General features: G+C 53.0%; 2 protein-coding genes across 2 annotated transcripts in view; one reads left to right on the plus strand and one right to left on the minus strand.

The window, feature by feature from the left end:
* COL4A1 (collagen type IV alpha 1 chain) overlaps positions 1–8,688 on the minus strand; it is a 128,906-nt gene extending 120,218 nt beyond the window's left edge. The window contains exon 1 of the mRNA XM_074378525.1: positions 8,555–8,688. Within this exon, the coding sequence (XP_074234626.1) occupies positions 8,555–8,638 (84 nt within the window). The 5' untranslated portion in view covers positions 8,639–8,688. The remainder of the gene's footprint in view (positions 1–8,554) is intronic.
* Positions 8,637–18,009, plus strand: part of COL4A2 (collagen type IV alpha 2 chain) — a 162,577-nt gene continuing 153,204 nt past the window's right edge. The window contains exons 1-3 of the mRNA XM_074378524.1: positions 8,637–9,154; positions 9,455–9,541; positions 9,655–9,709. Of these exons, the coding sequence (XP_074234625.1) occupies positions 8,637–9,154; positions 9,455–9,541; positions 9,655–9,709 (660 nt within the window). The remainder of the gene's footprint in view (positions 9,155–9,454; positions 9,542–9,654; positions 9,710–18,009) is intronic.

The following is an 18,009-nucleotide window of genomic DNA, read 5'->3' on the forward strand; positions in this document are numbered from 1 at the left end:
GGCTCAGCTGCCCCCCAATCCCATCGGCCACACCCGCCCCAAATGGATTCACCAGCTTCCTGACCCTCGACATGCGTGCATCCCACCCTAACCCCCAAGTGGCACCACCGGGCTGGAGCCGGGATTGCAGGCAGTAACAATCAACACGGAAGACAGAAAATCAGAACTGGGACAGTGATTTAAACACAACGGTTCCGCTTCTGTCTCATCCGGGCGAAGCGCTGCCCCAGAGCAGCATGGATCCAGCTCACATCCGTCAAGGGGCTGTCCCTGCAGAGTGTCCAAAATGGACCAGACCTGAGGTCTCTGGGCCCACGGCAAAAGCATCACCTGCTGGAAATGCAATTCTCAGGCGCACCCACCCCCGAATCAGAGACTCCGGGAGTGGGGCCGGGCGTCCGTGCCCCCCAGCCCTCCAGGCGGTTCCAGACCTGCTGGCCTAGGGCTTCCGTGACGTCTCTAGCCCCACGACGCCCTGAAGATGTGATGACTTAGCGATTTGCTCCTCGGAATTAGGGGATTTCGCAAGCACGAAGCCAGCACTGTGTAAGTGCTTTACAAACATTAGCTCATTTCATCCATCCTCACACCTGTCCTCTAAGCGAATGCTACTGCTGTCCCCATGTTACAAATGACAAAATGTGGGCCGAGAGCAAGAGGGAATGAGCGCACAGCCGCACAGCTGTAAGAGGCACAGCCGGGATTCGAACCAGCACCAGGTCCCAGCGTCACCCAGGTGGGCCGAGTGTGCTGCGGGGCCGTCCTCCTCTCTGGATGCACCTGCAACACGGCCCTGTCCTTCCAGGAGCTGTGTGTAACTCACCTGCCCCTCTAACGCAAGCTGCTTACAGAAACGGGCATTTTGTTAGCCTGGCTGATTGCAGAGTCCTTGGAATTAAGCTGAACCCTTACACTGTATACGATGATTTGTATCTGTTTAAGATACAAAGTTAGATCAAATATTTTCCAAATGGACACTACAAAAAATGGGCCAAACTGTAACTATGTGGCCTTTCCCGCCCAATAAAACCTGCACCGGATCGGCGACAACGGCCACAGCAGCACCAGCACGGCGTGGCTCAAGCTCTCGTGCAGAAACAGCCTGGCCCCAGCAGATGAGCTTCATGCAACTCGGTCATACCTGTTTCATTAAGATTTCACTTTAGTCTTCAAAAAACTGTGAAAATGCAACTTGAAAATTAAAGCTAATCAGGAAAAGGAGTTGCTTGTATTTAAAAAAATGGCATTTTATATGTACATATGGGCATGACTGGGACATTATGCTGTACGCCAGAAATGGGCACATTGTAACTGACTGTACCTCAATTTAAAAAAATAAATTAAAAAATTAAAATTAAAAAATGACATTTTAAAGCTTATGCTCTTGTATGACTCGGAAATAAATGTTCTTGTGCCCAAGAATAAGTCACTGGTTGAATAAAAGGGTAACTGTGGAGTTTAGAATAAACTTTGACTGCTTTCTCATATTACAAAAATAATACGCTTACTTTAAAAAAAGAGACGTAGCAGCCAAACCTGTCACTGATTATAATACACGTGAATATTAATTCTTTAACAGAAATGAAGGAAAAACACCACAACAGTTATCAGTGGGCCCACTGGTAACGTTCTGAAGCAGGAGACCAGCCCTGACTGCCTAGCACCCTAAAAATGGCCCGCATGGCAAATGCTGGGTGCCAGGGGTGCTTCTCTTTCTGCACTGAAGACCCAGGCTGCCGTCCACTCACCGAACCTCCTTCACGTCTATGTGTCTGAGTGGGCAGCTGGGAAAAGTTTGTGCGAACAGCTTCGGAAACGTTGAGTTACAAGAAAACCCGGAGTTTTGTTCTTCAAAAAGGAATATGCTTTCTCCAAAGCAGAAACTCAATTAAAAAAATTTTTAACCATTTCACAATTGAGTGTCAAGTACAGGAATACTGCCTCCACACGTTCCCCTGAGCTGGACAGCAGTTACAGAATCCGCTCAGCTCTGGGTGAGTGACTAGACCAATGGTTTCCCCAGTTGTCGGGAAACCTGGAGAAGTGGGAGCAGTGCCACTGACATCACACTGGCTTCTTCCAGGTCCCAGTCAACATGTCTCGCTGTGATCTCAGTAAGAAAGAAATGCCCACAGAGCAGGAAGATATCTATAAGACGGGAACAAGCAAGAGTAACTCCAAAACGCTGCACGGAGTACTGACGCCACGAGCAGCACGAGACGAGGAGGCTGGATCTCCCTCCTGCACGGGCCACAGGTACCGACAGCAGGTGCAGGGCTCCCCCCTCCGCATCTGATTCGGACGCTCGGCATTTGTCTTTGACTTTACCAGACACCGAGCAAGCTTTAAAGCCCAGGTGACAGATAATGTTCCTATAGTGTGCGGATCACAAACCAAACCTAGCAAAGCAGGAATATTACTAAAGCACGGAATAAACTATTTACACAAAGAGTTCAGCACTGTGTATATTTCCCAGTTGTGTTTAGTCTAGGGTGGAATTTCTACTCCAAATTCCAAATTGAGAGGAAACACCTTCGTTTGGCATTACTTTCCTTTGTGTCCCTAAAACCACCACTGGGGTCAGGAAGGCAACATGATTTACGTCAGACAGCCCTCAGCCCCGCGGCCCCTCTCCCGGGGCCTGAGTGAGACAGCCAGGAACACTGGGCCAGCGGCAGGGAACCCACCCACCAGGCCCTCCCCCAAAACGGTGCGGGCACTTTTGAAAGAAGCTCTGCCCCCCAGCACCTCAAAATTATCAAAGGTGTCGAACCAACATCCAGAAGACAGTGCATCCCGGCCCTGCAGCAGTGATAAAACTAACATTTCTTGAGATCTTACTGGCCTCACGTGCACAAGCTTGCTGAGCAACGTGGAGGATTCCATGGACACTGTGGTGTCCTCCTTTGATGGATCAGGGACCCAAGGCTCAAAGAAATGACACGGCTCCGTGGAACACAGAGACAAGTCCTTCGTGACAATTATCCAAGCTGCATGTTGGGAGCAATAAACAATAAAACCACATAAATCCAGTCAAATTAAAGCAACAGCAAGACACCACGACACACCCATTGGAGTGGCCAAAATCCAGCTGACAACACCAAATGCTGGCCAGGATGTGGAGCGGCAGGAACTCTGCCATTGCTGGTGGGAATTCAAAATGGCGCAGCCACTGTGGAAGAGGTGGGTGGTTTCTCACAAAACTAGACGTCATCCTACCACGTGGCCCAACAGCTGGGCATTGTGGTGTCTGCCCAAAAGAGCTGAAAACTTATGTCCACACCAAAACCTGCACACAGACATTCACAGAAGCTTTATTCAAAACTGCCAAAACTTGGAAGCAACCAAGATGTCTTTTGATAGGTGAGTAGATAAACAAACTGTGGTCCAGCCAGACAATGGAATATTATTCAGGGCTAAAAAGAAATGAGCTATCAAGTCATGAAAAGACATGGAGGAAATTTCAGTGCATATGAGTAAGTGAAAGAAGCCAATCTGAAACATCTGCATAATGTATGATTCCAACTGTATGAAAAGGCAAAACTTTGGAGACAGTAAAAAGATCAGCGGTTGCCAGGGTTTGGGGAGAGAAGGCGGTGAGTAGGCGGAGCACAGAGGACCTTCAGGGCAGTGAGAATACTGCGTACACTGTGCCACCACACAGTGGCCCAGACCCACAGAATGCACAGCACTGAGAGTGAGCCCAAAGATGAACGGGGGACTTTGGGTGGTGACGATGCAACAGAGCAGGTCCATCAGCTGTGACAAATGTACCATCTGGGGGGATGCTGACAGTGGGGGAGGCGTGCTTGTGTGGATGGAGGGGGTATGTGGGAAATCTCTGTACCTTCCACTCAGTTTTTCTTTGAACCTAAAACTGCTCAAAAAAAATAAAGTCTTTATTCAAAACAAAGAGGCAGAAACCACCCAGCCAAGGAGATGGGGACCTTTGGTCAGATACTAGTTAGCCATTGTCAGATCCTGAGCAGAGGGATCACGTGGTCCTCAGTGGCATCACTGAAGACGGAAAGCCTCAGGTTAATGAGAGGAACGGGCCGGAGAGAAGACGGGGCTGAACGGACGGGCAGGAGCCAGGAGGCACTGGGCGTGTTTGCGATCAAAGCAGCACAGCCAAGGTGAGGTATTCCCGGGAACGTGAGGATGTCAGACGGAGGTTCGAGAGAAAGGTTTGCAGTCACTTTCATGGAACGGTAACAGATCCTGGGAGAGGAGAGGGTAGAGAAGAAAGAGAAGCTAGCAGGAGCCCACTCCCATGACGCACCCACAGAGGGTCTGGAAGAGGAAGAACTGAGAAGCAGAGAAACAGAAATGACCTGGGCAGACGGATGTCACAGGACTAAGACCGGGAGAACAATGGAGGGAAACGCAGAATGGAACCAGCTCCCTGTGTGTCAGGCTATAAAACATGAACCCAGGATCTCTGGCGGAGTGCTGAACTCCTCAGAAGAAACTGACAATGGAGACGTGCTCTGGTTTACATCCCCTCCCATTGTGTGCACATGAATGGTAGGAATATGTCTTTTGCATTGTTCTAGAGCTGACATTTTTTAGTGGTTGTGTAATAACAGCAGGAAGAACAATACCCCGATGACATTGTTTTAGGCTTTCGATCGTGGCTTTCGCTCACACCCGCCCAAGAACTCAAATACCCAATCTGCTTGAGAGACCCCTTAATGAGGCTAATCCTTTCCCAGCTTCTGGAACAATTGTTCAGCAAACATCGCAGACTTTACCAAAACAAGTGCTGTAAATTATTCACTTGCTGATGTCCTCTCCATTTCTGAAAGGATTTATTTCAGAGTGTCACTGGTGGGTCCAACCTGTCTGCAAAATCTTTACCAGCTCTTCACTAGATAACTCCTTGTTAAGTTATAGCCGTCCCCCCAGGTTCCGAGAAATCTGCAGACAGCCTTGTTAATGAGTAATGCAGGGTTTTGTGACTTCCCTCATGTCCTTGCCCAAGTGAGGGTAGGTTTCTGGGCCAGCTCCGAAAGGCGCTCCGGCCTGGAGGCAGTCATCCGTGCTGCGACTCTGCAGACAGCCCAGTGCGCCTACAGCCTCAGGAGAGTGCCCTCCCCACTGCTCCCCTAGACTGTGCCCCCCCGCACCCCCACACCCCTCCCCTCCGGGCGGAATGGTCAGCTGTCACCACTGTTAATAACAGGATCTCAAAGGAGGGAACCTTAAGGTCATCTTTAAATGCAAAGGCAGTTTGATTTGTGAAAGGACCAAGGAAGAATTATCAAACCTCCTGAGGATGATGCACATGGCAATGAATATAAAAACAATACCCTGGGTTTCTGGTTCCTCCTCCTTCCTCAGACTCAGAGGTGGCATGTCCTCCCGGAAGTTTCCTGAGGTCCCCACACCTGGGCTAGGTGCTCCTGTGGCCCATGGTTTGCCTTGACTGTAGCATTTACCAGCCTGAGGCACCCTTCCTGTTTCTTTCCCAGTATTTCTCAGGAGACTGCAACCTTCCTGGGGGACATGGGGTGGGTCCTATTCATTGGTGGTGCAGGGCCAGAGGGGAAGGGCGTGGCGTGAAGAAATGCTCAGGGTGCATGTGCGGAAGGAAGGCAGGCTGGATCCCAGGAAGGCGCAGGGGCAGATCTGCCAGGGAAACTGAGGCAGAGGGTTACTAAGCCCTCCAAAATCACCTGCTTAATAAAAGCAGGCACAACATTTAGGGTTCTCTGGCCCCTGAGCCGCACTTGTTCTGTGTGTGTGTGACTACAGCATTCGTTCAAACACTGATAATTCTCTGAGTGTGCACTCTTACACACACACAGGTCATGCACACTGTTTCCTCTGGTCGGTACTAGAGATGCCTCCCCTCATTCTGATCCAGTCCCATATACAGAAAGCATGATGATCTGGGTAACACCTTCACCAATCTGACTCCTGAGATGCTGGGTTCATGCTGCTGTCACGGGGACTAAATCCAAAATTAGCCTTCTCACTTAAATGGCATTTCCAGCAGAACATTTCCTCACTTCATTTGAGTTCTTGGTCCTTCAGTCCCAGAATAGTGACTAATGGTCTGGAGATGCCAATATCCTGGGCAGGCAGCACCACGCTTTGGGGAAAGCTCACACTTCTGATCCTGAGGAATCATTTGTCAAGAAGCATCACACAGACCAGCTGGAGGGGGTAATTTGGAGGCTATGGAAGGAAGCATTCATTCAGCTCAGTATGACTGCGTGACTGAGAAGAGAGAGTACTCAATCATGACACTATGGGCAGATTTTTGTCTCAGGTCTGCACCCTATTCCTCCTTTCTTATCTAAGAGAGAAAAGTTGGAGAGGGCTGTTAGGGGTGGGTGAAAAAAATCTCCGACTTGAAAAATCCATCCACTAGTAAATGAACAGTATGACCATAGCAGATACGGTTAAATATAAAATCAAACAAAATCAAATCAAACAGCCTTTCATGTGAATAATGATGATAATAATTTTTAAAAGTGCAGTTTGTGCCCAGCACATAGTAGGTGACATTTGGGTGTACAAATGCAAGTAACACAGTTGCACATACTCCAGAAAAAGCAGATAATCCTAGAACCATTTCACTGGCTTCTGAATTAGGATTTGATTGATTTACAGCATCTTATCATCCAAAATGTATTTTTTTAATATTTTGCTTGGATCAATATTGAAATTATTTCAACTTTTTCTTATACCTAACAGCTGATTTTGAAAGGAGGGAAGCAGGAAAAAAAGTGTTATTGATGGCATGAAAAGTGAGACAAATTATTAAATTAGCCAGATACTACTTTCAAATGGATTTTCTTGTACAGCCATAAGTCATATGCATATTTCTAAACTGCCACTCTTGATAATAACCGTGAAGTCAGTTGGTGATCAGAGGGTGTCCACATGCCAGACTTCTTAAGACTGTCTGAGACTTGAGGGATGGAGCAGAGGCAAGGCAGGAATGCACTTGCGCTTGTGAGAATAATTAAAGGGAAGTAAAATGATCCCAAACTCAACAGTAATGAGTTTGATTTTCCACTCACCGAGTGGCTCATTCTTTAAAGTCCTGGCTACTTGAAAGGCCGGCTCTTACAAATTAGCTTTGCTTTGCTAATATCATCAATCAGAAAATCTAACAGAGCTGCTTAGTTCCAGACAGAGAACTTGCTCACATTTCCTTGCCATCTGGTTAGCAATCCCTCCTTGGAAGTGTTAAACCTTTCGGACAATATTTTTAGACCCAAATAAAGTGTTCTAGAGCTACCTCTTTTTGAAAGTATTTTGTCATCATGGCCTGAGAGGGTTTAAATAACTGACGAGGGTGCTTGGCTAGACTCCGGGCTGGGAGACACGATGTGAAGTTAACTGCTGGTGTCATCACCAGGCCGGCCCTTCCAGGCCCAATGACAGAGCTGCCAGCAAAGAGCCAAATTCTCAACTACAAGTCATTTGTGCATGTTCTACAAGGCAAATAACAGTTAATAACTGGTATACAGTGAGGTGGAGTCAGAGTTCTGGAGAGGAGAGATCCGCCCCCAAGAAAAAAAAAAACTAAGAGCAAAATTAGGATTTGAAACAGTAAGAGTAAGTGGGAAATGCAGCAAGTAGTAAAATCATTTTTAAATATTTGGTGGGGAGCCAAAAGCAAACTGTGTTTAGAAGCCACACCTTCCCAGCGTTTTGTCTACATCTGTGACACCGGGGAACAGCTGAGGTCTTTATTCCATCTGAAGGGATGGAAAAAAGGAAAGAACAACAGTACACCGAGGACCGTCCACGGTAGGACGCCTTTACTTCTGCAAATCGAACTCCCAGATCCTTTCCGGGCAAGCACAGGGCCGGAGGAAATGAAAACCAGGAAAACAATTTGTGCACAGAACAATAAGATGGAGTTTCATTTTGGTTTCACACTCAAATACAGTGCAGTCATAATTTTTTAAATATATTAATAAAAGTCATCGAGTATGGAAACGTTTGGAAGCTGCACTAAAGAAAAGCCCCACTTCTGCTCCTGAGCGTGCTTTAGCAACAGCAAAGTCGTGGGAAAGCAAAGATACAGCTGTTTCCAGGCAAACGGCCCAGAACTGCTCAGCATCAACCACCAGTCTCCAAAGCACCAGAGAAACACGCCCAGAGCGACTCCAGGGCACATGTGCGGGGCTCCGAACAGCATGGGGCGCGCGTGTCCACCCCTCCGCGCCCGGACCCACTCGGGCATGGGGGCAGGTGAAGGTGCCCAACGGCCAGGCGCCCCCGAGGTGCGAGTTCAAATCCCGCTGACACCGGGCACCCTCACCCCGCGCGGGGCACACCAAGTTTTCTGCTCGCTTGTTCCCAGCCCAGAGGAGTCCCCTAACTCGCCCCTGCCCAGCCCACAACAAAGGAGACTCCCTAATGGATGCGCGACCGCAGCCCACAGGGGTCCCCGGCAGGGAGTGGCCGGGGAGCGCACCTGGCTGGGCCACGCGCGACCCCGAAGGGCGGCCCCGGCCGGGGACAAAGGGGTCGCGGGGGGCGCCGGGGCGCAGGGCGGCACCCGAGAGCGGAGCCGGCCCGGACTCACCTTCGCAGCGGCCCGGCTGCTCTCCTCGTGGAGCAGGAGGGCGGCGAGCAGCAGCAGCAGCCAGACGCCGAGCCGGGACCCCATGGTGGCGAGCCCGGGGCGGCGGGGACCGGTGTGGGGACGGCGGGGGCCGGCGGCCGGGCGCTCGCGGGCCGCGGCGGGCGGCTCACTCTCGCAGGGCCGGGGCTCGAGCGCTGCGCACCGACGCGGGCGCGGTGGCTCGCAGCGGAGTCCTGCGCGCGGCCAGGCGAGCTCCCCAATTTGTTGGCGGCGCTGCCCCCTCCCCTCGGCGCGGGCGGGCGGCGTCTCAAAGGGGGAGGACCCTGCGGCGCGGGTAAGAGGCGGCGGGAGCGCGCGGCCCGGGGAGTGTGGCTGCCGCGCGCCTGGACGCAGGGCTCCGCGCTCCGCACCCGCCGCGGCCGCTGCCCGCCCCGCGCCCCGCGCTCCGCGCTCGCCGACCCGGCGGAGCTCTGAGGGGGGAACGCGCGGGCCCGAGGCCGGCCCGGGAAGCCCGGGAGGGCGGCCGCGCCGCTCGTGCAGCCGACGGCGCCTCTGGAGGGCGGATGCGCGCGGGCCGCAGCCCCTGAAGCCGGGCCCGAGGTGAGAGCGGCCGCGGGACGCAGAGACCCGGGCGGAGGGCAGCGCCCCGGGCGTCCCGTGAGCTGGGGCCGCGCGCCCCGCTCTGCGAGTGGGAAGGGGGAGGGGACGGGGCGGCCGCGGCCGAGCGGCCCCCACCAGGGCTCCCCTCTCCCCGGACTCGTCGTGGGGCGGCTCTCGGTCACCGCAGTTCGAGGCGGGGGCGCACCTCACTTGTCCCCGTCTCACAGACGGAGCGGGCGGCAAAGGCTCTCCCCCCCCCCCCCCCCGACCCGGCTAAGCCCGCTTTGTCTCGCCTTCTAGGCTAGGAGGGAGCGATCGCAGCCCAGAGGGGCCGAACTGGGAGATGGACAGGAACCAGCGCGTGGCGGCGGGCCCTGCCCTGCGGCGGTAAGCGGCTTTCTGCCCGTCCCCGTGGGTCCCGCGCGCGTGTACTTTTAGGAATTGCCAAGCCCAGCCCGGGCCACCGGCTTAACGGCGCTCTTCCTCCCTCTCCCATCCAGGTGGCTGCTGCTGGGGGCCGTGACAGTGGGGCTCCTGGCCCAGAGCGTCCTGGCGGTAAGTCCTGGCTCCTATTTCAGGCTGTGATTCGCGCGCCAGGGAAAGAGTGTTTGGGACACCGAGCGGCCTTGCCAGAAGGCAGCTAGTGCGTGCTCACCTGAGCCTGCGTGTGTGCGTGCGCCCGTGTGTTCCTCTGTGTCCTCGGCAGCCCCTACCCAGCCCACGCTCTGAGAAGGCTCGCCTTTCCCAAAACACCGGGTTTGCCCTCCCTTGGGTCCCCCTTCAATCCTGTGCGTTACAGGCGTCAGCTCTTCCATAGGAACCAATAATTAAAAACGTGGCTCGAGGCATCCTTTTCCCTCGTCTGAGCAAAGCCGGGTATTAGAAGCAAAACCGGGCCTTAGAAGCGAGGGAAGCCGGCCAGCCACGTGGCCCTGAGGCGCCAGGCTTCAGGCGAGAATGGTTTGTGGGGCATCAGAAGCTGTCGTCTAGGTCCTGCCCTTGGCAGAGTTGCCTTGTTCTTTTGAATGAGAGGCTCTGGGGGAATGGGCGGGGTGCGGACAGGACACCTTTGTACTCCTCGTAATGCTGGGAGAGAACCATGGAGGAATACGGTGTTTTCTGACAAGATCGCTCTCCCCAGGAAGAGCCAGGGTGGAGCTGCTAACGGCCCCACCTGGGACCCTGCTGACCCATGGCCCCCACCCCAGCCCCCCCATTCAAGGTGACTCAGCCAGCACTGTCTTTGCGTGGTGATCACACTATGGGATTTTGTGCGTCGTGCTGAAGTAGGAGCCACTTTGGCTGAGCGTCATGTGGCGTGGCTGAGCTGTCACAGCTTTGCTGGGTCCCGTTAGCTGGGCACCTAAGTGTTTACGCTGGGACTGAAAATCAGAGGGCCTGACCAGGCATCCTGGACCCCACCCTCTCCTACTCTGATGGCCTATGGCAGTACTTGCCCTCCCGGGTGGCTCCGCTGGGAGCCCCCACCCCCGGCCCCTACTCTGGACAGAGTGCCCAGTGGGAAGCTGTGTTCGTGGGCGTGATTTAATGTCTATGGTTTTCACATGGTTCCATCCTCATGTAAAACAGACAAGGGTTTTGAAGGCCATGGGAAAGCTTGGGAAAGAACCTTTAGCCTTCATTTTCCGCTGACTTCTGCTCCAGTTCGGGGCCCAGATGGGAGTCAGAAGAGGAGTCTGTAGACTTTGACCTGCCAGGCCAAAGTTTTCTTAAAGCTCAGGTCTGTCTCTCCTCCCTTTCCTGATGCCCTGATTTAAGAAGATCAGAGCCTCAATATTTGAACCAACCCACTGACCCTTATGGGTCTTTATACACACATGACATACAGGACTTGGCTCAGAGTTAGGAGCCAGAACCCCCCCCCCCACACACACACACACACACTCAGAGAGGAAGGAGGCCTTGCAAAGAAAAGGCCTGAATCCTGGGAGAGTGTGCACTGGTTGTGCTCACTCTCCCACCCCTTCGTCCCCTGGAACCACTTCTGTAATACTGGTGTTTTCCTTCCTGAGTTCAATGAGAGCCCAGGAATCTTCTCCGGGACGGATCCTAAAATTAGTGGAAAGGGCTTCGTGTCAGAAGCCCTGGGTACTAAACGCAGCTCTGCCCTGCTCTCACAAATCCTGAGCCCTGTTTTCTGCACTTCAAACAGGAAGAGAATGTCCCCCAGCTCGTTACGTGTAGCCCTCCTCGGGGCCTTCCTCCAAAACCCCCTAGACGCTGCAGACCCCTGAGTCTCTGCTCTCTGAGCCTTGGATGGGACCGAGAGCAACTATTCCCTGGCAGGGCTTCTCAGAGTGCAGTTCTCAGACCTCTACACTCACCTGCAAAGGCTGGTTGGAAATCCAGGCGTCTGGTCCACATCTTGAATCTTCTGGTCAGACTTTGTGGGGTGGAGCCTGGGAGTCTGTGTCCCCATTTGATGCCAAAGTCTGGGAACCTCTGAGTTGGAGTATTGGGTTGGAAGGAATTGTAGCCCCTTGCCAGTTTATTTCATTTCCCTTGGCTTTAGATTCTAAATCTACAAATACAAACAGATAAATACTCTTGAGCCATTTTGCTAGAGACCCACTGATACATACCATTCACCAGGCATGGGGAAGTAAGGTGTTCAACAGCAGCCCTTCCCCTGACTCACTGCTTACTGACCACGGGCTTTAATAGCTGTTACCCGTGAAGTGATTCCTTGAGCCTTAACTGTGTTGATTTAAGAATCTGTCCTCATTGTGGCAAGTCCGGCTCCTGCCCTGTGTGTCCGCCATGCTGGAGAGTCCTGTCTCAGTGCCTGTCTGTGCTGAGACGTCTCCCAGGGGCGGGGTGGGGCGGGTCAGTGAGAAGGGCTGCTCAGTGTTGCTCGCAGAGCTTTGTAGCAGAAGCAGCTGAAAACGGTTAGCAGAGAGGGTCAGTGATGATTTAATAAATATTCACTGGGTGCCACCTTGTACCTTAATCCATCTGAGCCTCAGAGGAAGATACGCCTCCCTGAGTAGGTAACTATTATTACCCCCCTTTTGCAGGTAAGAAAGCAGAGGCACAAAGAGTTTAGACAGCTTGCCCAAGGTGTCTCTCTTTGTAAGCAGCAGATTTGAACCCAGCCACCTCCCCACTGTATGGCATCCCAGGATCAGACTGTGAGCCAGCAGAGGGGGAGCTCCTGAGTCTCCTGGTTGTTCCGTCCCCTGGCTCCACAGGCGAGCAGCAGAATAAAGCCCCCACACTGGTTTCCAGGAAGGGGGATGGCCCTCCGCCTCCTCTGCTGCTTTGCTCTGAAGAGCAGGAGCCCAGAGCGAGGGAGAAGCAAGCTGATCTGGTGACCAGAGGGGAAGAGGGAAGCAGAGGTCCCCTGAGCAGCCTGGGCGCAGACCTAGCGTGCGCATGTGCGCCCTGGGTGTACCACACTCACCGGGGGCAGGCTGCCTTCCTGAAGCTGCCCGGCCCCAGGGCGGTGCCAGGGTGTGAGTGCAGGTGAGACGGCTCATCCTAGATGGCCACCGTCCCAGACCCTGAAGGCAGGCTGCCTGGGGCCAGGGAGCTGCTGCCCGGAAGCGTTGCCACTTATCTTGAGATGGGGCAGCAGCCTGAATGTCTAAGGGACCAGCCCTGTGCGATTCTGGGGGGAAGAGAATTCCAGAGAACAGAGACAGCCCTGGAAATCAAATATCCTGTGGGCTGGGCCGACCTCCTGACCTCGGCTGGAGGGCCCTCAGAGTCTCAAGGTAGCAGGGTGCTGTGCGCCCCGGGAAATCCAGACTGTCTGCACCCCAGCTCCATTGCCAGGTGCCTCCCAGGGCTCCAGGCCCTGGAAAGTTCGCTGGCTGCTCCTGCGCGCTTCCACGCCTCCCCGCCCCCTCCAAGGAAAGACAGGAAACAGGAGAAGGAGTCTGTTCTCAAGCTTCTCTCGTCTCCTTCCAGTCAGGTTATTGATGAGTTTGGGGAAACGTACGGCGCTGAGGTGCTGCCCATGCCGGACCTGAGCCTCGGGGAAAACAGGTCTTTCCCAGAATTCGCTAGTGCTTCAGTCCTGGTGTGCAAAATCTGCGCCCCTAAGAAGGGGGAACATCCCAAGGTTCCTCCTCTGTTCATGGAAAAACAAGCAAATCTCCAGCTGTCTGGAGGCTGCTGAAGTAACCCTCCCTGCCTGGCCTTCTGACGTGGCTGCGGGGAAGCACACCAGGGATCTGTCACAGGAGCCCAGAGCCAGACTCGGGTACAAAGCGGGACAGAGGGGCCGCAGCCCTCCCACTGTCGGTGGGTGTGTTTAGAATCAGAGAGAAAAGTGAAATTCAAGCAAAAATGTTCACTTAGGAAACAAAGGATTGTCTTCCTGAGGAGAGGGTGGAAAAAGGGTGGCTAGCTTCAGTGAAACGACAGAAACGCGAGGAGAGACGGAAGGACAGCGTGGGTGACGGTGACGTAATGAAAACGCGCCTGCGCAGAGGCTGCTTCAGCATGTCAGACTCCCACTCTGCGGGGGAATCTTACCTTTGATTAGAGGACTTTAGGGGGAGCTCTGAAATCAGCCTCCCGCTGCCCCTGGTGACGTCACTGGCGTCATCGCCACCCTGGAAGGTGGTGGGGAGGTCGGGGAACCCGGCCTTGGCTGATGTGGTTGCAAACCGGGCATTCCGTTCAGAGCTGGAGGCTCTGGGGCCAGGGACTGCACAGCAGCGCTGGGGGAGCCTCGCTGCTGACTGGCTGTGTGACCCAGGAGCAAGTCATCCAGCGTTTTAAGGGAAGGTTGGTGTCAGTGCTGGGCTGCCCCAGGCGGTCAGTGCACCCCGGGGAGCTGGGGAGTCAGAACTGAGGATGGGCACCCCCCACCCCCGCTGCCACCACAGGCGTGTCTCTGGGCTGAGACCCCTTCCCAGCAGTAACACTGGGGAGGGGACGCTGATCCAAGTGAGCCTTTGAGCTGCTCCAGGATATGACATCACGCAAGGCTTCTTATCTTCAGGGTGTGGGGGGTTTCGGTAAACCAGTGAGTGATACCTGGTGGGCCGACAGGAGGCAGGTATCTGGTGGTTACCTCCTGCCACGCCCCTGGGAGCTGCTCCTCCTGACCCCCTCCAGGACAGCTGAAGGCCTGAATGACTCACTAACTAACTTCATCAGCTTCCCTGGGGTTATGTGACTTTTGATAATTCAGGAAGGAAGGCAGTGTCTCTTGGGGAGGGTACAGCTCAGGGGTAGAGCACGGACTTAGCGTGCACGGGGTCCTGGGTTCAACCCCCAGCGCCTCCATTGAAAAAAGAAGGTGATGTCTACCTCACTGAGGCCCCTTGGCGCCTGGACTTGGTCTCCTGTGTTGGGATCTCCCCTCCCCTGAGGCTCCTGTCAGGATATGTCCTGCCACCTTGAATGAGGCATTTTGAAGCAGTAAGTTCTTTTGTTTAAAAAAAAAAAAAAAGTGCTCGCCGCGGTGCAGAGGGGTGTCCTGGCTTGGATCCTGGACGGCAGAGAGAACGTGGGTGGGAAGACTGGTGAGATTCTGATAGAGTCTGTGGGTTAGCTGATGTTCTCCTGTTAATTTCTCGTTTTGACAAAATGTGCCGAGATCGTTGTAAGATTTGGATGTCACCTCTGGGCACAGGGTTGTATGGGCACTCTGCGCTGTCTTTGCAACTTTCCTGCAAATATAGCTTGTTTCAAAAGAAAACCCTGCTCTTAGAAGCCGCGAGCCAGTCACATCTGGCATGCATAACCTAGACAGAGCGGAGAAGCAGCCGTTCGTCCGCCAGCGATCAGCAAGAGGGAAACAGTGTTCCCAGGCTTTCCTCTGATCACACAAGCAAACAAAAGGCACTTCTGTGTCCTTGGAAATATGGCAGAAGTGGTCCCGCCTGCGGAAAGGGCTTTTGTCCTCCTAACTTGGGTGGGGTGCTTTACGGAGAAAGGGAAGGAAAGGAGTCCTGGAAGAGTTTCCAGAGCTCAGCATCTCCGAGGGGCTCCAGGGCTGAGCCACAACAGCCTCCCTCTTCTTGACCGACTGACCGGGAAGGGAAAACGGTTGCTTGGTGGTTTCCAGAGCTCGGGGTGGCCCAGCCAGTGTGCAGGATGGTGGGAACCCCAGTGGACAGCAAGGATGAGAAAGTGGCCCTGCCCAGCGCATCCGTGGTCCCCATCGATATGGGCCTCTGTGGAATCGGGAGGTGGCGACCTCCAAGTGGCCACAACTTCTACTCCAGATATGGGTGGGAGACAAGGGCCAGCAATAAGGATGCCCAGTGGCCAAAGGCTGTCATCTGGCACCTTTGCCCCCGTCACCACACTGCAGGCATTTCGAATTCCATTTTGCAGCTTCCTACACACCTGATCTGTCCCCTCACAGTAGCCTGGCGCCCCGGTGATGTGAAGGACACCCTGCCCCTTGCCTGTCAGAGTCCCCATGTGGCAGAGGTCAGAATCCCACACCTGGCTTGAATCCTGTCCCTTGCAAGCAACCCATTTCAGAGTCTAATTAAAGTGCCCTCTCAAAATTATCCTTAGAGAGCCATGATTTTAAGTCATCATTCGTAACTCCTGTAGAGATACAGCGTTTGTCTTTTTAAAGATTTTTATTAAAAGTCTAGTTGATGTACAGTGTTGTGTTAGTTTCTGGTGTTCAGCATAGTGATTCAGTTACATGTGTGTATATACACATTCTTTTCAGACTCTTTTCCATTATAGGCCCTTACAAGTTACTCAGTGTAGTTCCCTGTGCTGTGCAGCAGGACCTTGTTGTTTATCTCTTCTGTATATAGTAGTGTGTATCTGCTAATCCCAAACTCCCAGTTTGTCGCCCCCCACCTTAAGCATTTCTCTTTACTCATGTGATTATCTCCACTGTAATTACTGCCACCACAACCCAAAGTTTAGGGTGTTATCACATCGCCTCCAGGATTCGTTCACTGGTCCATCATACAACCCAGGGTCTGAAACCCAGGAGGCACCCAGTAAAGAGTCCATAGGTAACTGAAGGTGTCCTGAGTTGAAAGTGTTGAACAAATCTTCTGGATGAGGAATTCAGTCATGGAAGAACTAGAAAAGATTAGCTAAAATGTAGTTTTTCTCAGTGTGGTTCCCCCGCCCCAGTTAGATGCTCCCCCCACTGGCTAAAGCAAGCAGTCTGTGATGATAAAGGAAATGTTGCTCTGTCTGTGAACGATTTGCATTTTTCCTGGGGATTGTTTCAACCCCACCCACAAAATTCCTATTTTGCTGCATTTGTCCAGTTCAGTAATCGCCCATGTGGGAATTACAGAGGAATTAGTGTTATTGGATTCCACGGACTAATTTTCTGGTACCTGGTAGGAGTTACATAACCGTGTGCTTTTTCTGTGTGTCGAGCACTTTTGGAAATGTGACTGTCGTTGTGGAGTGGTGTGGGCCCCAGAGAGCAGTGAAAAGGGCTTCTGCTTGGGGACACGATCAAAGACACGTGCTCTCTGGGGTGCCTCCCGGGCTCTGGTTTGTCCGTTAGAGAAAGGGGAGGCCGATTAGCAATGACTGGGAGATAATTGCAAACTGATGTCCGGACGGCGGGACACAGGAAACAGACCAGCATCCTCCCCCGTCCTCTGCCCTCACCCCCGAAGCTGGCTCCAGGTGGGAGAAAAGGACAGGGTCCTCTTGGAGGGGCTTTGTGGGGTCCCCTGGGATCAACATCAGAAAGACTAGCCCCTAAAGGTGCTTCTAGAGTTCCAGAACCCCAGGAATGGCTAAAATCTCCCCCAGGAAAAACACAGCAACTTGGTGCCAGGAACTGACCCCAGCCACTGACACACATTACCCGCTAAATGCCCACAAGCCTGTGAGTATCCTGCTTTCCAGGCGTGCAGACTGAGGCACACAGGCGAGGGCATTTGTAAAGGTCAATAACGCAGAAAGATGGGAGAGAAACCCAGGACTTGCCGATTCCAGAACCTCTGCTCTTACCCACGGTGCTGAGCCATCAGATCCCTTACTCTTCTGGGGGCCCTCTTCAGAGAGGCTGGCCCACTCGTGTGGACGGTAGTAGCTCGTGGACTCTGAGAACAAAGACTGGAAAGGCTGCAGGAGGCGTGGCCCCCAGAGGATGACCAAAGGGGACATGCGAATGGGCCGGGGAACCTGATCAGCAGGACAGAGTCCCAGAACCCTCCTTCTCCAGGTCCTCTTCAAAATCTAGGTCATGGAAGTAAAGGTACCACCGCCACATAAAGGGGCGGGGGACAGACAGCATCATCTCAGAGCATATGGAGAGGTTGTTGGAAAATTGTCTTGAATTGGAGAAAGATTTACTGAAACCCCCTGGGGAGTAAGGGACCTCCCTAAAATTATCTTAGCTGTGCAGGGGGCCCCCGTGGATAGCAGTGGAGTGATAACAGAACCCATTTTTCCTGGACCAATGCCAGCTTCCCTATTTCGGGGTCTGCTTTTTCTGCTTTGTTTTCTGATCTAATGTTTTTCATTGGTGTTCCCACGTGCCAGCAGGTAGACAGGCGTGGTCTGTTAAAAAGAGTTAGAGCATCTGGGTTGGAGTCCAATGATCAGGGAAAATCCAATAATCACTTTCCTTTCTGAATCTCCTTTTCTTCATGTGTAAAACAGGAACACCAGTATCTGTGTCACAAGTTCACGGTGAGATCTTTTACGTGAAATTCATTTGCCAAGTGAACGTGTCCCATTGTACTAGGAATAGTTTTCACTCACTAGTTTCATACGTCAGTCCTCCTGTGGGCTCAGGTCCGGGTCCCAGGACAAGGCCAGGCTGGGAGCAGCAGGGGGAGTGTTCTGAGCGAGTGCACATGGGTGTGTGTCAGTGAGTCTGTTTCTGTTTTGTAAGTTCATTTTTTAGACTCCATGTATAAGTGATA

Source organism: Camelus bactrianus, chromosome 14 (genome assembly GCF_048773025.1).
Source record: "Camelus bactrianus isolate YW-2024 breed Bactrian camel chromosome 14, ASM4877302v1, whole genome shotgun sequence".
Classification (NCBI taxonomy): Eukaryota; Metazoa; Chordata; class Mammalia; order Artiodactyla; family Camelidae; genus Camelus; species Camelus bactrianus.